The 20,234-nt window shown below is 55.4% G+C and overlaps 1 protein-coding gene across 3 annotated transcripts; it reads left to right on the top strand.

Annotated features, from left to right (window-relative positions):
• Positions 1 to 472: 472 nt before the first annotated feature.
• MEF2B (myocyte enhancer factor 2B) lies at positions 473 to 18,654 on the top strand. 3 transcript variants are annotated; one of them, XM_019736987.2, is made up of 9 exons: positions 473 to 528; positions 14,855 to 14,937; positions 15,443 to 15,646; positions 16,366 to 16,500; positions 16,984 to 17,131; positions 17,272 to 17,405; positions 17,499 to 17,592; positions 17,784 to 17,895; positions 18,197 to 18,654. In XM_019736987.2, the coding sequence occupies exons 2-9, from the start codon at positions 14,884 to 14,886 to the stop codon at positions 18,420 to 18,422; spliced, it is 1,107 nt and encodes a 368-aa protein (XP_019592546.2). In that variant the 5' UTR covers positions 473 to 528; positions 14,855 to 14,883; the 3' UTR covers positions 18,423 to 18,654. The 3 variants fall into 3 exon arrangements, with proteins under 3 accessions (XP_019592546.2, XP_019592545.2, XP_019592548.2); XM_019736986.2 differs by lacking the exon at positions 473 to 528 and adding an exon at positions 3,303 to 3,410; XM_019736989.2 differs by lacking the exon at positions 473 to 528 and adding an exon at positions 11,822 to 11,874.
• The last annotated feature ends 1,580 nt before the right edge of the window (positions 18,655 to 20,234 follow it).

The raw sequence follows: 20,234 nt of genomic DNA on the forward strand, positions 1-20,234 counted from the left end.
GGGGGGCAGCTGTGAGTGCCCCCAGACCTTCCCAGGGCCTCCCCATCACCCGCTGCCCTTGGACGCAACCTCAACCAGAGACTAATAGCTCTCTCAAAGAGGTCTCTGCAGACAATGGGATATCAGATCCCTTACACCGAGACAGAGAGCCCGCGGGGATGCTGATTAATTTGCATCTCATTTGCATGGCCACCTCTCCCTTTCAGGACAGGCGAACGCCCGGTCCCAGATGGCCGCCAGGGGGCGCAAGAAGCAAAGGCTTGGCTGGGCACTCAGCCTCTAAGCAGTCATTGCAGTCCTGACTGATCCTGGGGGGCGCATTTGACCCTCATCCCTTTTTCACCCCCTACGTCTTCACTCCCATTTTTCAGAGAGAGAACTAAGGCTCCTGGAGGCTGGACGACTCAGCAGGATCTTGCATGTGTCCCCATGTGCTCCTGGACACACGATGGCAGCCTTCCCTTCTTGTTGGGGTGGAAGGTGTGGCATTCCAGCTCAGTAGGACTCACTCCTGGCAGAGCCCCAGAGGTAGGTGTGTAGCTGGCAGAGAGTGATCTCCCCGTGCCACGGTGCATTCAAGCAGGAATCTAGTATCCATGAGAGTAGGAGTTACCTGGAAAGGATCCCAGCCCTGGTGAAGTGTGGCTTCTCCACCACCAGCACCCCCCTGCCCTACCCAAGTTTCCTTCAGCTGTGTGGATAAGGAAAAAAGAGGCCCAAGAGGGCAGCAGTGCCCCGGGTTGGCCTGCAGTGGTCGGCAAAATTCGGACTTCAGTTTCGCTTTTCATCCTTATCCCTTGATCCAAGTCCTGGTTTTGTTTCAGGCCTGCTCTGTACCCCTAGAGGGTCCTGCCCCTGGGAAGCCCCTTCCTAGCTCTGCCACATCCCCCAGTGAGGCCTCCGGATGCCCCACACTTGGTTCCCATGCCTCTCCACCACTCAGACCCTGTTCTGGGCTCTCCAGTGCTTCAGGAAACCCATGGAGATGCCCCTTTGGCGTTGCCACACTCTGGGCCCAGCCTCGAGGAGGAACCAGGCTGGGAAAGACAGAAGTGGACCCAGACACCCGAAACCTGTGGGTCCGCGCTGGACTGGAAGGAGGGATAGGGGTGGAGGAACCCCACAAGGGAGGGGGATAGAGAAGGCTTGTGAAGGAGGGGGCCTTGGAGGTGGACCTTAAAGTGCTCCCCCCCAGAAGGAGAGGCTGCTATTGTCCCCACCTTTCACATGAGCAAACAGGCTCAGAGGGATGACGTGACTGGCCTGAGGTCACACAGTGAGTGGGAGTTGGAACTGGGGTGGGGACCCAGAGTCCTCTAACCTAAGGCCCTACCCACAGGACCACACTGTCCTTGCCATGGAGGGTCCTTCAAAGCCTGTCCCTGTTGACATGGTGGGAGAGGATCTGCAAGACGGGGACTTGGGGCGAGCAGCTTCTCCACCTCACCACCCTTCCACCCCCGCTTCCCCCACCTTCAGGCCCCCTTCCCAAGTCCCCCACCTCTGGCCTTCTCCACCCTCTTCTTCCCCTAACCCTCCCCTCCACTCTCCAACATCTTACTCCAATAACTAAGGGTGTCCCCTCATCTGAGAAGACTGGGGCCAAGAATCTTGACTGTCCTAATGGGGGGCAGGGGTCCACAAAGGGTGACACAGCCAGTGATGGGAAGAATATAGGATAGGAGCAGAAAAGGAGGGACCGTTATAAGAGACGGGATGTGAACAGATAGAAGATAAAATGGGGGCTACAAGGGGAGGCAGGAACATGGGAGGGAGCCCCAGTGGTGGAAAGGGGCAGGGCGTGTGGGGTTGCATAGGGGGCAGCACCAGCCAACTCAGCTCAGGTCAAGCTTTCCCACCACGCCCTGGCTGCTCCCAGAGCTGCTCCAGCTGCCGCCCTTATGTAACCAGAGCCTGCCTGTTGCATCAGAGACAGGCAGGCGGCTGCAGGTAAACAGAGCGGCCCTTGGGGGGCCTGGGGCTCCCCAGCCACCTCCACACTACCCAAGCCTTGTTCTGCACCTTGGAGCCAAGGCAGAAGCCCCCAGACCAGCCTGGGCCCCAGTGTGTCCTTGGGACACCTGAATGTCTGACATTGGACACTGAGAGCTGTGGAAGGAGGTGGGAGAGGCAGGAGCCCTGGTCCCCACATTATGACACAGTGTGAACCCTAGTTTTTATGTCCAAAAAGAAACTTGTGCCCAGGCTAGGGGTACAAACTGCCCATGTCACGGGTAAACTGAGGTGTGGGACGAAGCCTATTCCCTGCCTCAGTGTCCCCCACACATGGTATCTCCACATGCACCCCCCTGAGGCCAGGGGTCCAGACATCTCCTATTCTGAGAAGGTGGACACCAGGCAGCCATTGCAGCCCACCTGCTCCTCCCCTTCACTCGCCCCAACCCCCTCCTCGCCATCTCCCAGCCTTTCCCTGGGCTCCCAACCCTGTCTTCTCCTGCCCTGGCTTCCTCTCCCTCACCTCCCCCACCCCAAGAACTCTACACTCTTCCCCTGCACCTTTATGGGGCTGTTCCCTCTTGGAAAACCCTTCTCTCAGTGGGCTTCAAGGCCCCGTGCAAGTGCCCCCTCTTCTAGGAAGCCCTGTTTGACCCCTCTGGCCCAGTCCTGACCCCACAGGGCTGGGGGAGTGTGGCGCTGGCGCTCTACCTCCTCCAGGCTGCGGGCTTCTCCAGGATTACCCAGTTCAATGTCACCTTCATCCTGTAATTCTTTTCACATTAATTCATTCAACAACCCTCCTTTGACCCCCCTCTGGGCCTGGGATCCCAGGGAGAACGTGGATTTAGAGGTCTGGGCTGGGGGCCAGTCCTGGAAGCCCTCCCGCCAGCTGACCTTTGAAGTGGAGGAGGGAGCCCAGCAGCTGAGGGGTCTGTCACCCTCCTGTCAATGGGCGAGGCCACACAGGCCACTCCAGAGCCCCTTTCTGCAGTCTCTCCATTTGGGTGAGAGCAAGAGTCAGTGCTGTTTTCAGAAGAGCTCAGCCCCTGGGGTCCTTAGGGTCAGAGTTATATTTCACTCAGGATGGAGTAAGTCCAGTATTGGGGTTGGCAGTGGTTAGAGACAGGGTCAGGGGCGCCCAGTGTGGGTGGGGGAAGCCTGGCGAGCCTGATCCCGCCTCTTCTCTAGTTCCCTCTGGCTCATTGTACGCACCTCAGCGTCTTTCCCGGTCCGAGTCCCCGGGCCCTGAACTCACGAGGCGGAGTCACGCCCAAGTACCCGCCCATCGCGGCCCGTGGGTACGCCCTCCATGCAAATGAACCGCCCCCATCCAATCAGCTTCTGGAGGCGGGGCCTATCGCTCCGTAGGCACCTGCGGCGGCGGGGCGACCGGCGCTCTGTGCGGCGGCTGCGGATTCTTGCGTGCGCGTCCAAGGGTCCAGGCAGAGCAGGTTTGTGTCGCGGCGGAACGAGGCTCGTATGGTGTCTTTGAATGTCATCTGTGCGCTGAGCTAGGTTTGGAGGTCTGAGTGTGCTGCTGTGTGTTGTAGAGTGTATGTCTCAGAGGTGTGCGTCCTGGGATTGTGAGTCCGAGGGGTGTGAAGCTGAGGGGCAGGATGTGTTGGAGGGGTTGTGAGTCCTAGAGTTTTGTTTCTGAGAGGTTGTGTCTAAGGAGCATGTGTCTGAGGGTTTTGATGTCAGTTTGGGAGGAGTTGTGTGTCCAAAGTTGTGGTGCCAGGAGCCCCTGTTAAGTGTCCGTGAGCTGTGTGTCTGGTCTGTGGGCTACAGTGTCCTCCTCTCCTGGAGCACAACCCTTTGCGTGCCCTCGAGGCCCCTGTACACAACCCCGTGCCTTCTTGCTGCAGGTGTCCTCGTGTGTCACAGCCCCAGACCTGTGTGTGGCATGACCATCCCTTGTATGTCTCTGACTGCTGTGACCCTCACCTGCCCCGTGGGGTCTGTGCCTCATGCAGCAAATGTAGGGCCTCAGCTGGACCCACGGGGTGCCCATGTGGTGGGCACAGAGACCTGGGTGGTGGGCCACAACTGCCTTAAAGGACGGGCTACCACCTTTCCTGTGCCTCAGTGTCCCCATGTAGGACAAGGGTACAGGAACAGTAATACTCAGCACATGACAAGCTGGTGGCTGTTAACTTTCACGGTCATGGTCCCCCTCTCTCCACCTTTCTCAGGGTCCAGGGCTGCAGACATCAGTTAGCGACTGGGGTCCTTGGACACCCCCAGCCCCCAGCTGCAGACCCAAGAAGTCAGAAATACCGTGTTTCCCTGAAAATAAGACCTAGCCAGACAATTAGCTCTAATGCATCTTTTGGAGCAAAAATTAATATAAGACCCGGTCTTATTTTACTATAACACCGGGTCAGGTCTTATATTAATTTTTGCTCCAAAAGATGCATTGGATTTTAGTCTTTTGCTCCAAAAGACGCATTAGACATATCTTATTTTAGTATAAGACAGGGTCTATATAATATAATATAATATAATATAATATAATATAATATAATATAATAAATACCAGATCTTACATTAATTTTTGCTCCAAAAGACACATTAGAACTGATTGTCCGGCTAGGTCTTATTTTCGGGGAAACACGGTAGCTCAGGCCTCCTGCCTAGCCTGACTGAGAAATCCTCACTGGGGAAGGTCAGAACTTCTGGACATTTGGCATCTGGGTACAAGAACTCTCAGACTCTTGGGGTAAAGGAACAAGGTTCAAAAAAGTATTTCGACTGGGAAGGACTGATGTGTGGGTTTGAAGTCAGCCTCACCCTCCCTTTTCCCCATGCCTGGCTCCCACCACCTGTCTGAGCTAAGGAGTGAATATTGGCCTCCAGGGAATGGAATTTCCAAATATTTAGGGTCTCACCTGGGAGAACTAGAAGCTGGTTATATGGTCTGAAGTCCTCATTTTGCAGGAGGGAAGACTGGGGCCAGGTAGAGACACCCAGGCACCCCAGAGAAGGAATGGCGCACAAGACAGCCTCTCAGCCCCCCGAGAGAACAAAAGCCAGGAGTGAGGGGCTCCAGCTTCCTCTCTCCTGTCTCTGTGTGGCCTCAGACAGATGGTTGCCCCTCTCTGAGCTCCATGGCCACCCCATGATCTAAACAAGCTATTCTCCATCATACTTACCATCTCCAGCTAATTTTTTATTTCATTCAATCATTACCCAAACAGATAGACATCTGGAAAGTGCAAATTAAGAGGAGAAAGGGAATTAAAATAATTTGTCACCCCAACTCAGATACAATGAATGTAGACATTTTGGGGTTCTGGCCTTCTGGAAGATTTGAAGCATATATGTACCTGGAGACAGATGACATTTTTTGGAAATGATTTATCATATGCCTGAGCTCCCAGGGTAGGAAAGCTCATTCTAGCCCCAGAATGTGAATACCCATGGGGTACACAGGGTGCCACTTCTGAGCCCCCAAAGGAGCTTCTCTGGGTCTGTATCTCAGGGGCTTTGAGGCCGCCCCATCACCCCGAGGCTCAGCAGCAAGTGTCTTGGACCCCAGTGGTGCCCAGGCCCACTTCCCAGACTGGGTGATCATAGGACGTCCCTGGGGTACAAGCCCAGGTTGAATGGGAATCTGGGGGTCTTGCCATGTGGACCTAGGAAGAAGCCTGCTTCCTCCTATGTAAAACGGGGCTGCTGTCTCTGCTTTACTGGGCTGTCTGTGGGTCAGGCGGGTCCTGTGTGTAAATGAGGTGGCGCATGGGCCCGGGCATGAGGTGCCATCCAAACTATGACCGAGCCTCATCCAGGCCCATCCCACCCTACTCTCTACCAGGGGTCAAGGAGGCATCAAGTCTGTCGCTTCTCTGTCCCATTCTCCAGGCTCAGGTTCACCTGAGGTTAAGGTGGGGCACTTGGAAGGTAGTACTCAAAGCTGGTTGGCATAAGGAGCCACTGCTATGGGCAGAGGCCTGCCTCATCTACTTTCCACACCCGCAGCCCTCACAGTCTCCTACTGGATGCTGTCCTGGCCTCGCTCTGACAGGACCTTTCCCCACGGCAGCCACTGGGTCTGCTTAAAATCCCGACTCAGACCACACCCTACCTTGCTCACACATCCTCTCTGGTTCCCCATTGCTCTATGGTCCACCCTCCCACCCTGACTCCCGGTCCCCTTGCAGCCTCCCTGCTTTCTTGGTCTCCAGCTGCCCCTCACTCACCCCACCCCAGCCATGCTGGCCTCCCCTGCATCTGGAACCCACCCAACACCTTCCTACCTCAGGGCCTTTGCACTTGCCATTCCTTCTACTGGGCACTCTCTCCCCCACATCCCTACAGGGCTGGTGTCCTCTCACCCTTGAGATGCCCCCTTTTCAGAAAGCCCCTTCTGATTCCTCTGTCCAAAGCAGCTCTTTCCCCTACCACCCCCACAGCCTCCCTCTGTTGAATTTCTTCCTTGAAAGCCTCTGTTCCTGGCATAGTTATGTCTGTTGTTACCTCCCTTGTCAGACTGGGCAATGGGGGAGGCCAGGCTGGGTCTGTTCACTCCCGGCCCCTATGTCCCCAGCATCTGGTGGGTTCCCACACTTTCTGGGGGAAGAGAGTGGAGACCAGGATGCCCCAAGGCCCCATCTTGGGGTTCCTGCTCACAGTGTCTTGGGTCTGCCAGGTTATGGGCTGAATCCCTTCTGCCCAGCGCTGACAGATGTGCTAATTTCCCAAGCAGGGAGGCGTGGGCCTTTGGGGATGAATTTCTGGGGCCCCATGGGAAGCTCTTTCTCTGGAACAAAGACAGGGAAACCTTGGGCTGTTCCTGCAGCTGCACTGTGGCTTTGGGGACCTTACCTGGCACCTTGGGTAGCCCTGGGCTCCGAACTGCATGGGACAGCAGGGTTGGCATCTGAATGTAGAGTCTCTCTGGCTCCAGGAATCAGGGTCCCCAGCCCCTTACGAGGGGGGATGGGGCAGTGGGCCTCTGTCTGTATTGGCTGTGACACAGAAATTGACCTCTGTGGCATGTGAGCACCAGGCCGGGCCTCAGGACATGGTTTCCTTCCAACATGGCAGTGAGACTTTAGGAGGGTTCGTCCTTTGGCCCGAGAGGAGCACAAAACCATCCAATTGGCTATTGTGCTGTTGGCTCTTTAGAGCAGGCATTTCAAACTGTCAGCCTATGGACCAGATTGGAGCCTCAAATTTGTTTTGTGGGTCACGAGGTGTTTCAAAGAAAACTAAACCAGTTGCCAGTGTTTCTTCCATGTGTTAAACCATTGTTTGCCCATTCACTTAGGAAGAGTGAGTGGGGGCCTACTGTGTGCCAGTCTGGGGAAGGCCATCCCTGCCCTCACAGAGTGGGCATCCTCATAGGGCAACATGATTATCAAAGACAGAAACAAAGAAGCACCAAAAATACCCAGCAGGGCTAAGCGCCGCAGGGAAAGATGGCTCCTGCCTGGGGAAACCAGCACTTCCAGAAACGGGTTTCTGCTTGACCTTGAAGGACAGCGCCTTAGCCCTGGGCCTTCTAGGGGGAGGGCACAGCCTGGGCAAAGGCCTGATTTGGGGAGTGTGGCGAGGCTGTCTGGGGCTGGTGTGTCAGGTGCCTGGAAAGGGGCAGAAGGTGGTCTGGGAATTTGCTGGTATATGAGGCCTCCCCAAAAGGAGGGACAAGGGGGTGGGTGCCTGGGGAGCTCGCAGAGGCCCATTGTACAAATGGGGAAACTGAGGCTCAGAGCATATCAGACAATGAGTGTGTGGTAGAGCTAGGATTTGAACCCTGGTCTGGCCAGGCCCACAGCTGCAGCCCTGGCCTCTCAGTGCACGGCCACAGTGGCCCTCGCAGTGCAGGTCTGGGGAGGGGTCTGTGGAGGCGGGCCTGAGGGTCGCCCATTGGACCTCATGGATATAAATGGGTGCATCCCCATGGATGCCAGAGCGAGCTATGGATAAAGGGACCCCAAAAGGGTCATCTTGAACTGGAACATTTTTTTTCTGGGTTTCTGGGATTCACAGCCACATGTGGGTAACAACTCCCAACCCCTGCCCCCATCTCTCCCTTGGGGAGTGCTGACCATTTGCTTCAGGAAGCCAGAGGGGGGGTGACATCATTGCAGGGATGGGGTCCTACCTGTGTCTGGGCCTGTGTGTAATGGGGAACTAGCCTAGATTTGAGGAGTTTGCATGTGCTTGGGGAGCTCTGTGTGTGTCTGGGGGGGTCTGCATGATGTTGGGAGGACTGGTGTGTTTAGGGGTGTCTTCATGTATTTGGGGGTCTGTGTGCATTTGGGGGATTGGCATGTGTTGGGGGCTCTATGTGTCTATATGTGGGGGATTTGAGTGTGTTTGGGAGAGCTATGTTTGTTTGGGGGGTTCTGTATGTATTTTGGGCTGCATGTTTTGGGGTCTTTTGTATGCAGGATCCACATGTATTTGGGGGTGATGCATGTTTCTGGGGATCCATGTGTTTTACGCACCTGTGGATTTTCAGGGGCTCTACATGTGTTTAGGGAATCTCCCTACCCCCCCATTTGTCCGTATGAGGAATAGGCTTTCTCCCTGCCCCCTGCCCCCTAATTCCCCTGCCTGGGTCTGCCTCACTCTGAGCTGAGTGCCCCCTGGGGCTGAGGAGCAGTAACCCCAAGGTCAGGGCCTAGTGACAGAGGAAGGAGGGAAATAGCATCTACAGAGCACCTACTGTGGAGCTTCCCCACAAAACTCAGCAAGGCTCCCCTGACTCCCCATTTTCTGTGGGTAGAAACTCAGACCCAGAGAAGTTTGGCCACACAAGAGGTGTGGCTGGATCCCATCCTGTCCCCAGGGGCAGGTGTGGAGCTCCAGGGGCCGCTGTGGGCTTAGCCAGCCCCCAGATCACCCACAGTGCCCCCCACCTGGGACAACATCTCCCAGGCCCCAGGGAGAAGGCAGGCCCAGGGCTCTGGCTGGAGGAGGGGTCACCGGCAGCTGGGGTCAGAGCCACTTGAGCCCTCAAGAGAGAGGAGGGGTCCCGGTTTTCCAAGGGGCTCTTCCTGTTGCCAGTAATGAGGTACTTGGGGAGCAGGTGATGAAACCGCAGCCTGGGTTGCATGAGGCGGGTCCACCGACGTGATTCGCTGACTACAGGCCCAGGAGCAGCGCCCCCTCCCTGCTTTGCCTCATCCCTGAGGGCCCTCACCTCCCCCCCCACTACCACCCACCTGCCTCTCACTTCTCCTTTCCTCCCCTCCTTTCCTGGCCTGAGTACCCCAACAAGCTGTGGCTTCTGGGCTCGGGTCTGGCAGCGTGCTGTCACTCATCCCCCCATTAAAGCCCCACTGGGAGCCGAGAAGAGGAACTTGACTTGTTCCATATCTTTTCTCTCAAACCTTCACTGCAAAGCCTTTGAGGCCATGATTCCGTGACCCATTTTATGGGGGAGGAAATAGGGGCTTGATGTTGCCCAGTGTGTCCCCTGCTTGTCGCCATGGTCTGGCAACATGGTACGCTGACTCAGCGTCCTCAGTTCCAAGGCCAGAGGGTTGCCAGAGGCCAGAAGACAAGTCAACAGGTCCCCCCACCCCTTTCCTCCCCAGCTGGAGGGAGGAGGAGTCTCACTGTCATGTACTGATGAGAAAACTGAGTCCCGTGGGGAGAGTCCAGGGTGAAGGGTCAGTGGGAAGTTGGGATTCCTTCCCGCCCACCTATCTCCATCACTATGGGGGCTGAGGGGCCTCACCAGGCCAGGGAGGTGACATTCATGGCCTGAAGGACCCCAGGAGTGTTTGTCAATTGACTTAGTGACCACACTTCTCACCGTACAGAGTTTATAATGCTCCAGGTGCTCATGAAAATCTTCCTTCATCCCCCCCAGTGCTTCCCCTGCACACGCTCAGGCCTGGGAACCTGGGTTCCTTCCCGACCTGAGACGTGTGTCACCAGTGTGTCCTGTGTCCTCAGTTGCCAAATGATCCAGGCACTTCTGCCCATCTGCAGCCCCATCTCAGTCCAGGCCCCCCCTCTCCCACCCGGACACTTGCCCCAGCCTCTCCCCGTTACCTCACCCCTACTGAGAGAGACGCTGCTCCCTTTGTCAGCCAGGAGCAGGCAGCGGCTTTAAAAATAAATAAAATCTTTTTTTTTTTTTTAAATCTTTTGGTTGAGATAAGTCACAGAAATCATCTGAGCAGGGCTAACAAATTTGAACAAACTGAACACACCTGTGTACTCAGACCCTGGACAGGAAGCAGAGCCCCCAACCCCCTCTGCCCTGTCACAGCACCTACTCTGGCGAGCCCTGTGCTGACATTCGTCACTGTGGCTGAGTTTTTCCTGTTCTGGAACTTCATGTACAGGGACTCCCATGGCGTGTCTCCTCTGTGGAGTCCAGTACTGTTGAGTCGGCATAGGTCTGAGAGATTCTCCCGTGCGGTTGCACAGAACTGGAGTGCATTTTTTCTCTGTGCTGTGTAGTAGTCCACTGTAGAATCTACCAGAAAGTATTTACTGATTCTCCCATTGAGGGCATCTGGGTTGTTTGCAGTTTGGGGCTGTGATGAATGAAGCTGCTGAGAACACTCTTGTCTTTGGTAAAACATGGGTCCATTTCTCTTGGGTGAAACTGAGGAGAGGTAACCCTGGGTCACAGCGTAGACATATGTTCATCTTTAGTAGATGCTGGTTTTCCACAGTGGCTGTACCTCCTCTCTCTCCTACCAGCAACCGTGAGATTGCAAGGGGATTTTTAAAACTCTAAAATCATATCCTGACCCTCCCCTGCCCTCAAACATTCCATGGCTCCCCATTGCCCTCGGAGTAAAGCCCACACTCTTCACTGTCGCCCACAGGGACTTACATGATCCACCCCACAATCCTCCCCACCACCCTCCTGGACTCTCCCCCTTGCCGCGCTGTCCAGACATACAGACTTCTTTGATTTTTTTCAAAATGCCAAAGTCAGGGTCACTCTGACTTTTGCCTTTGCAGTTCCCCTGCCAGGACCACCCGTCCCTCAGATCTTCCCACCCCTGACTCTTCCCTTGCTTCGTTCTCCCTGTCTCGTACTTGAGATCTCAGCTCAAATGTCATCTGTTCAGAGAGGTCTTCCTTGAAATCCGTGGCTAATGTTGCCCCTTTCATGGTCAATACTTCTCTCTTTTTGGACTTGGGTTCTGATAGAGGAGAGTTTCATAAACATAACGTAAGGCACTTCCCATTGTTTTCACAGGTCTGAGTTAAATACCTTTGTACTTTCCTGTCCTTTGAGGTTCCATAAAACAGCCATAAAGCTATTTGCGCCTATTGTCTTTTTATGGTAGGTCTCAGTCACTTTTCTATGCTAATCTCCTGTGGCCATTGGTCTACTTACACTTTCTACTTCTTGTGAAGTCTTTATTGCAATGGTTGGCACTGCAATTGTTACTTAATAAATGCTAAGTATGAGGGGATGAAGAAAGAGGTGGGGAGCGGCTGGACTCTCGGCTTCAAAGGTCCACCCCCTGCCCTTCTGCTCAGGCCCCCACCCAGCCTCTCCATTGAGGCCCAATTACATGCTTTCTCCTCTGAGATGCCCTCTTGGATTTCTCCTGACCCTTCTTCCCTGCTCCATTCCCTGTGTATGGGTCCATCTCTACCTCTCTGGTGGGCAGATACCACAAGCTCTCTGCTTTCTGGCTGGACATTGGTGTGGGGGTGTGCACAGAAGAGGCTTCCCCAAACCTCAGCCTCACCCCTCGTGCCTGGCACATTCAGCAGTGCCACCTCCCCCCAGCAGTTCCGATCACACCAACATCTGGAGACCTGCCCGCTGGTCTGTCTGCGGCTTGGGGTGGGGATTTGCATGTGAGTACAAATATATATGCACACCCCGGGCTTTCCGCCCCCACATTCCTTGGCTGGCCCTTCACACCTGGGCCTGACACACGTCCACCCAGTGACTGGATTTGCATGCGCGTGTATTTCTGGGTAAGAGTCACCTGGGGGAGTCTGAGAGGAAGTTGTTGAGGGAAGCAGGGGGTTCAGACATGTCTCTCTTGACCTGCTCCACTCACCAAATATACCCAACCACTCCTATGTCTGGTCCTGAGGGGCTTCTAGTCTGGGGGACACAGAGCTGGATATATACATCCCCTGCGCCACAGGGTCAGAACTGAAGGGAAAGACGGGAGCTGTAGGAGTCCAGAGTGAGAGCAAGGAAGGCTTCCTGGAGGAATGGATTTTTTGAGCTGGGTTTTGAAGTGTGAATCGGAGTTGGCCAGGTGAAGAAGGGGCAAAAGGATTTCTAGGCAGAGACATTTTGTTGAAGGTAGAGAAAGGTGGGCAGGGGCTGATTGAGGCAGGGCTTCGAATGCCAGGCTAGGAACTGCAATTTTCTCCTGAGGGCAGTAAGGAGCCATGAAGAGTGTATGAGCAGGGAGAGTCATGATCAAAGCTGTGTAATGGGTAGATCCCTCAAGGGACAAAGCTGGGAATGACTTTAGTTCCTGGTTGAGGATGAGGGGTGTCAGAAGAGTTTTTCAGTGATAAATCGAACTCTATCCCTTCTTGTTCAAAAACCCTCCCATGGCTCTCCATCACTCTTAGACCCAAACTCATAGCCTTCCCTGCAGCTCAGAGAGCCCAGACTAGCTCTGCCTCTGCAGTCTCTCCCCTGAGCTCCTCACTTCAGCCTTGTTGCTGTGTCTCATCCTTCCTCAGGGCCTTTGCACCTGCTGTTCCTTCTGCCTGGAACTCACTTTCTGTCTTGACCTTTGGGTCTCAGTTCAGAAAGACCCCTCTGACCTTCTGGCTCTTGAGGTTCCCCTGTTATGTGACCCCTGCCCTAGCTGGGATCTCCTTGTCTAAAATGGGGCCAAAATGAGAAGGGGCTGGAGTCAGATCTTCCAGGCCCAGACTCTCAGGTCCAAGTCCCATGTTCCCATGGGACCCCAGGCGTGGGGGGCATTTCCGGAGTCATCTTGGCACCCAGGACCTCCGGGCTATTGCCCCCCTCCTGTCTCCAAGGACCCATCAGGGCAAGGGTAACCCATCCCAGCCGTGGGAACCAGCCCGATTCTGGCCAGGGATAAAATTAGCCCCAGAGGTTAAATTTAGCAAGTCCATCTGGAGTTGGGGCTGTCATCATGAGTTCTACATAGTGTGACTGCTCAGAAACCAAGTGCAGAGAAGGTGGCAGGCACTCCTGGGGTCACAAAGTGGGTCACATATGATGGCCGAGGTGTGTCAAACTCCTGGGCCCTAGGACCCTGCGATGAAAGAGGTCCTGCCCACACCCCCATGCTGCCATCAGGGAAGCAGGTGTGGCGACTTGTGGAGATGACCCTACATTTCTCTGTACTTCCCCAGAGCGGGCTTGTCCCCAGGCCTGTCCTGGGTTCTGCATTTCATACCCGCTGCCTTCACAGAACAGCAACCTGAGGCCCAGTGGGTCCAAGGCCAGCTGGGACCCGAGCGCAGGCCCACTCACCCTGGGCAGGCCTGTGACGTGGAGTGGCTGGGGCTCAGGTGTGGTCACAGAGTTGGTGGAGGGGGTGTCAGGGGCCTTGGGGGCCTTGGGGTGGCTGTCTGCTCAGCAGGATGCCTGCTGCACAATAGGCAACGTGATTTCTTCGTTCCAAGGATCCCTGCATGAGGGGTGCTGAGGAGGGCCTGCACCCCAACATGCTGTGTATCTTGGGGACATTCTACCCTCCCTGAGCTGCCTGTTCTCACCCTTGGGGACCCTGCCGGGAAGATCTGACATCCCAGTGAAGAGGACCCCGGTGTCTCCCAAGTCATGCTGGACCCAAATCCTGGTCTGAGGGCTCCAAACCTGAGGACTTTCCGGGATGTCCCTACCTCTTCCCGCTGGAAAGTGGGGCAGGGATGGGTTTCTGTTCCTTAAAAAAGAAAACACAATTTTTAACAGAAATAGTCTATAATTACTGAGTGGAACAGTTAGAAAATTCAGATAATCAAAAATGAAAAAAAAAAAAGACTCAAAAGGCCACACATTGTATAACTCTATTTACATGAAATGCCCAGAGCAGGCAAATCCATAGAGGCAGAAAGCAGATCAGAGGTTACCAGGTGCTGGGGGGGTGGGGGATGGGGAGTGACTGCTCGTGGGGACGGGGTCTCCTTTTGGGGGAGATGAAAAATTTCTGGAACTAGATAGAGAACTAGATAAAGTATGCAATTCGGTGGCATTTAGTTCACTCATGATGTTGTAGAACATCACGAGTGAACTAAATGCCACCGAATTGCATAATTTAAAATGGTGAATTTTATGTCATATGAATTGCATCTCAAGTTTTTTAAAAAAGGGAAAAAAAACTCACCCATAAATTTCCACCTGGTCGTGACTCCCTTCATGAGCATTTTCTTCTAGTCTTTTTTCCACTCTCAATGCAGCCTTTAAATGTATCTTTTCTTGTAACTGCAGCCCTCCATCTTGCTCTGGGAGCTGTTGTGGGTTGAACGAGTTGAAAGACAGACCAGGCTCTGTTTCAGTGGTTTAGGATTACTGATCGCTACCATGGGTGTCCCTCCAACCAGTCTTTTGAGGGCTTTTAGGCTGTTGCCAATATTCATAATGGTAGCATGTATGTGGCACCTGCTGTGTGCCAGGCAGACCTGAATGGCTCCTGTAGGTGAGCTCATTTTGTCCCCGACAACAATGGGCATGGCACAACACTGTCAACCCCATTGCACATAGTGGGGCCCAGGACATTCATGCTCCCCAAGGTACCACAATTACCAGGGGGTCATTTTTCACATGCTGGGGTGGCAGATCTCCAAGAGATGGAGGTCTTTACCCCTGGGTCAGCCTTCTCATGTGGAATATTTCTGAAGGTGTTCATCAAGTATCTACTGCATCCTGGGCTGGTTGCAAGTGGGGGCTGTGGGGCTGTTCCCGGCTCCACTCTCCACCCACCTACTTTGTCCTCTTTTCCGTCTCCCCTAGGCAAAGATTGCTCTGCCCAGCCTGGGACGATGGGAAGGAAAAAAATCCAGATCTCACGCATTCTGGACCAAAGGAATCGGCAGGTGAGTTCACTGGGTGGAACAGTGGTTGGGAAAAGGCATTCCTGGCAGGAGACACAGCCTGGGCAAAGGCCTGGCCATTTGGGGATCTGCAAGGGCATGAGTCTTGATGCTATGTCTGAAGTTTGAGATATAGCCCTTGCTCATTTTCATGATGGTTTATTCATTTATTCTTCCTAATGACTCGAGCTCTAGTCATAGGGGAGATGGAGCTTCATACAAACACACCCAACTCAGAGGGAGGCACAGAATGGGGGAAGCTCCGAGAGAGCATGTGAGCTCTGTCTGGGAGGCCAAGGAAAACTGCCCACAGAAGAGGTCATGTGGGCTGGGTTTCAAAGCATCAATAGAAGTCTACCAGGTTGAGAAGTGAGACGCACAGCCAGAAAGCACAGCATATGCAGAGGCACAGCGTCAGGAGGCATGTTCAGAAAACAGGCCCCACCACTTCCCCCACGTCACCCCAAATCCTTGTCTTCTCCCACCCACCCATGGGTCCTGGGTCCAGGTGACATTTACCAAGAGGAAATTTGGGCTGATGAAGAAGGCCTACGAATTGAGCGTGCTCTGCGACTGTGAGATCGCCCTCATCATCTTCAACAGTGCCAACCGCCTCTTCCAGTACGCCAGCACAGACATGGACCGCGTGCTCCTGAAATACACGGAGTACAGTGAACCCCACGAGAGCCGCACCAACACCGACATCCTGGAGGTACCCTGGGCCCTCCCCCCGCGGCCCGGGATTCCAGCACACTCTGCTTGCTTAGCGCCTAGGGACTCTTGAAAGATGAGTGTTGCAATCTGGCTTTGCTGCCAGTGAAAGCAGGTTTGGGGAAATGGAGGGTCCCTCTGGGGCAGCTGCCTGGACAGTAGAAATAAAAATATCAACCACTGCACATTGAGGGCTGCACTATGTACCCCTCACATACATCATCTCATTTAATGTCATCACCCATTTGGTGAATACAGGACAAAAAAGCAAAGGTACTTTGGAGCAAACGGACCTCGCTGAGGTCCAGGAGTGTGCAGTTCCCAGGGGGAAGGGAGCTCAGGAAAGCCTGTAAAGTTGTCCTCAGATGCTGTACCATCTCCCAACATTTATTAAGCTCCTACTGCACGCCAGGCTTTGAGGCAGCACATGGGTGCAGAATGGAGAGACCTGAGTCATATTCAGCAGGAGTGTTAAGCTGGTGCCAGCAGGCCTGGGGAGAGCTCTGGTTCCAGGGCAGGACAGTCCCTCTCTTATATACTGTTGGAACTTCCTAGATGATAACTCACTGAGCGTTTCAGTCAGTGAGATTTGGTTGGAGCAGGCTATGCCTGCAGTCCACCCACCCACAGAGCTAGGTAGATCTCTCTCCTCTCCCATAGGACCAGGCTCCCTGGCTAGGATGGGGGAAAGGGTCATCCTATTGTGTCCCTTCCCCACAGACACTGAAGCGGAGAGGTGTAGGCCTTGATGGACCAGAGCTGGAGCCAGATGAGGGGCTTGAGGAACCGGGAGAGAAGCTGCGGAAGTTGGCAGGTGACGGGGGTGACCCAGCCTTGCCCCGACCCCGGCTCTATGTAAGTGACTCCCTGCCCCGCCATGAATGGGTCCCTCCCCCCACCTCCTAGGCCCAAGTGATCAAGGCTGAGACTGAAAGAGGGACCTAGGGCCATGAAGCCTAGAGTTTTGGGTCAGGTCTCTGCCTGGATGGGCAGGAAAAGCTACCCCGGAGGAGTGGGCATTATAGCTGGGGCTTTGAAGGATGACTAAGAGTTCAACAGCTAATTCCTTCTTTATTTTTTTTCATTCATCAAACACCTGGAAAGCCCCCTCAGGGCCAACCCCATGCTGAGTGAGAAGCTTTAGCTCTTGGCCTAGCTGTCAAGGAGCAACAGAGCCAGGCATCGGCTCTCCCAGCCATGTGAGGTTAGGCCAGAGGGAGGAGTAAGTGAGGGCTTCCAGAACATGGAGGCTGGCCCCTGAACTCATTGGGATTTTCTGTCTTGGACTTGATGCACTCATCTCATTCCTCCAACCAAACCTGTCCTCTCTGCCCTCAGCCAGCAGTCCCCACTATGCCCAGCCCAGACATGGTATATGGGGCCCTGCCCCCACCAGGCTGCGACTTGAATGGGCTTGGGGAGGCCCTGCCCGCCCATAGCCGACCATCTCCCTTCCGGCCAGCAGCCCCTAAAGCTGGGCCCCCAGGTGAGTATGAGGCATAGGTGGGGGTCCAAGGGGGGCTTGTGGGGGTGGGGATCTTGGCTCTGGTGCATCACCTCTGGACCTCAGACTTCAATAGATGAAACGGCTGCCTGCCCTCTCTCTGGGGGTCTCCTGTTCCACAGGCCTGGCCCACCCTCTCTTCTCACCAAGCCACCTTGCCAGCAAGACACCGCCGCCCCTGTACCTGGCAGCTGACGGGCGGAGGCCAGACCTGCCTGGTGGCCTGGCAGGGGCTCGAGGGGGACTGAGCACCTCGGTGAGTGGAGAGAAGGAGTGTCAGGGATGATGAGTGAAAGCAGGATGGCCTGAGTGTGGGCCTCAGTTTCCCCTTCACCCTTTCTCCACACAGAGAGGCCTCTATGGTACCCTGCAGAGTTCCTGCTCGGCCGCAGCCCCAGGATCCACACTTGGGGGCTTCCCATTCCTCTCAGCAGGCCCCCCAGGTATGCACCCCATATACACCCACACATACAGGTGTGGGAGATACCGTACACCTGCCTACTGGGCAGCCTACATTCCCCCACCAACCAACTGAAAACTGGCTGGTGGGGTGGGTCAGGCTTGGGCAAGGGGCTTCCAGAGGTGGTGGCCTGAATTTATTCCTCCTGCTCCCCCACCTTCTCCACCCCCCCAGAATATGGCCTGGGAGACCCCCCTCCGCCCTCTGGCTTGCTGCAGCCCCCCACCCTGGCCTCCTGGCAGCCCTCGAGGAGTGATGGGCCTCTAGCGGCCTCTGCCCAGCCCAGGTAAGTGCCCCGACTGCCCCGTACCCCCAGTCCGGCTCCGCCGTGGGGCCCCTCCAGGTCTTCCGAAGCCCCTAGCCACTGCTGACCCCTGGTGGCCATCCCTGGTTCTGCACTCAGCCCCTCTGGAGTGCTGGTGGGCGGGGAAGGCTATTTTAGGGGCCCCCAGAGGGATGGCCACCCCCTCCTTTCCCAACGTCCTCCTGCTGAGCCTTTGCCCAAGCCGTGCCACCTCCTGGCTGCTCTCCTTCCCTCGAAGAGCTCACAATCCTCCTCCTTCCCCCTCCTCTCTCTCTTCCTGCAGTGGGGGCCGCAGCCTGGGCGAGGAGGGCCCCCCAGCCCGTGGTGCCTCCCCGCCCACTCCCCCAGTCAGCATCAAGTCTGAACGCCTCTCACCAGCCCCTGGAGGCCCCAGCGACTTTCCCAAGACCTTCCCTTACCCCTTGCTCCTGGCCCGGCCCCTGGCAGAGCCCCTACGGCCCGGCCCCGCCCTCCGCCGGCTGCCCACTGCTGATGGCTGGCCCCGGTAGTGGACCCGGAGGTGGCACAGGCCCTGCCCCCAATGCCTGGCTGGGCAAGAGCAAGTGGGGCCCCAGTCTCTCTCCTGAGTCCTTAGTGAACACCCAGTGGATACACCCCCCTCCAAAGTGGGGACCTGGAGGAGAAAGGCTAGGTTGGGACCCGGGGTTGGGGGGGCCCTGTTCCCCCTTCCTGAGTGTGTACTCACCAATAAAACACACATGGCATCCGTGGGCCAAATGATCTGTCGCTGCTCATAGCCACCCCCGACGCCCCCCAAGTCTCCCCATCTCCTCCCCAGCAGCCTCAGGCTTGCCTTGTCTTGGTTTAGGGTACTCCCTTCTGACTTCCACCCTGAGAGGATTCACGCGTGGGTGGGCTATCTGGAAGGAAGGCCTGTGGCGGGTGGGGACAGGAGGGCAAGGGCCCTGCAGGGGTGCCGATGAGCAGGTACCAGGGTGGGCAGCTGGGCTCAGGACCATAGGGCGCAGGCCCCTGGAGTGGCCCCATCCCATCGGTAAGGGGCCTAGGAATTGGTCCTCCAACTCTGCGGTCATTTGGTGGTGGCCTCAGGAAGAAGTCCCCGGCTATTCTCAACCACTTGCAGCAGGAAGCAGTTGGGAACCTTGAATGTTGGGCTGCTAAGCTGTTCTTTTTATAAATAAGCTTATCCCTTGAGCTCTTGACTCAGCAATTTCCTTCCACTGGAGGGAGGAGGGAGCCAGGCAGTTATCTACTCACTCCAAGGGGCACACAGCGCCCGACTCTGGCGTGTCCTGTGTGCGCAGGCAGACTTGGGGGTCCAGGAGCCTGAGGGAGCTCCATTTGCTCATCATGCCTCCAGCTACCCCGAAGGTGGTCTCAGTGGGGTCTTTATAACACTCAGATCTGACTTCTGCCCTTCCCCTGGCTCCTGAGCTGCCTCCACCACCCACTCTGCCCCTGTTCCCCACCTTGTCCCCTGCCCTGAGCCCCCAGAAACACTTGCAGTTCCAATGCCAGGGCCATGCTGATCCTTCCTCCTGGACCACCTCCCTCAACCCCCAACTCACCTTTTTAAAAAAAGACGGCTTCCTATCCTCCAAGGTCCGACTCCATTGTCCCCTCCTCCAGGAAGGCCTCAGCACTGCCCCAAGCCTAGAAATGGTTCTGACTGCTAAGTTAAGCGACAGAAGGCTTGTTTGGTTCAGATCTCCAATTTGGACAGGAATGTGGAAAACATGGAGTATTGGTATCAGCACTTATAAAATTTGCCCCCCACCCCCATTCTACCAAGATCCCAAGGTGATTGATCCAGCTTGGCCATTCAAGACCTTCATCCCCTCTTGTCACCCCAGTGGCCTGCAGAGGTGCTTTCCCAGTAAAATGCAATGTCTCCCATCCCACCATTAGTGCACACAGCCCTAGATGGTGGATAAAGAGGGGAAGCATGTACATAATAGGCTTCAAAGTCAGTCCTGGCCCCTGGAATTCAGCACCTCCCCACCGCCTGTAGTCCCCCCCTTCCCCACCAACACTTAGGGGTGACTCCTTTGAGGGGTGGGGAAGAGGGCGGAATATGTAAAGTGACAGACCTTTTATAGAAGGTGGGGTCCTCCACTTGCATGCAGACCCATGGGGTTTGTCCTCTGTAGCTCTCAGTCCTGGACACCTCATCCCCAGTGAGTAGGGGCTTTGGGGCCCCAGTTTCTAGAGGAGGGACATGGCATGATCAAAGGTCCCCTCCCCTGGGCTTGTGTGGCAGGGAGGTGGAGTGGGGGCTCGGGGCAAGAGCAGCGGAAGGCTGAGGAGCGGTGGAAGGGCACTGGTGTGATAGGGTAGAG

This window comes from Rhinolophus sinicus, linkage group LG07 (assembly GCF_036562045.2).
Source record: "Rhinolophus sinicus isolate RSC01 linkage group LG07, ASM3656204v1, whole genome shotgun sequence".
Lineage (NCBI taxonomy): Eukaryota > Metazoa > Chordata > Mammalia > Chiroptera > Rhinolophidae > Rhinolophus > Rhinolophus sinicus.

Excerpts from the sequence above, each read along its gene's own strand:
- MEF2B (XM_019736987.2), top strand. The coding sequence starts at position 14,884 with ATGGGAAGGAAAAAAATCCAGATCTCACGCATTCTGGACCAAAGGAAT. Across the intron at positions 14,938-15,442 it reads TGGACCAAAGGAATCGGCAG|GTGACATTTACCAAGAGGAA; the intron begins GTGAGTTCACTG and ends TCCTGGGTCCAG. Across the intron at positions 16,501-16,983 it reads TGCCCCGACCCCGGCTCTAT|CCAGCAGTCCCCACTATGCC; the intron begins GTAAGTGACTCC and ends CTCTGCCCTCAG.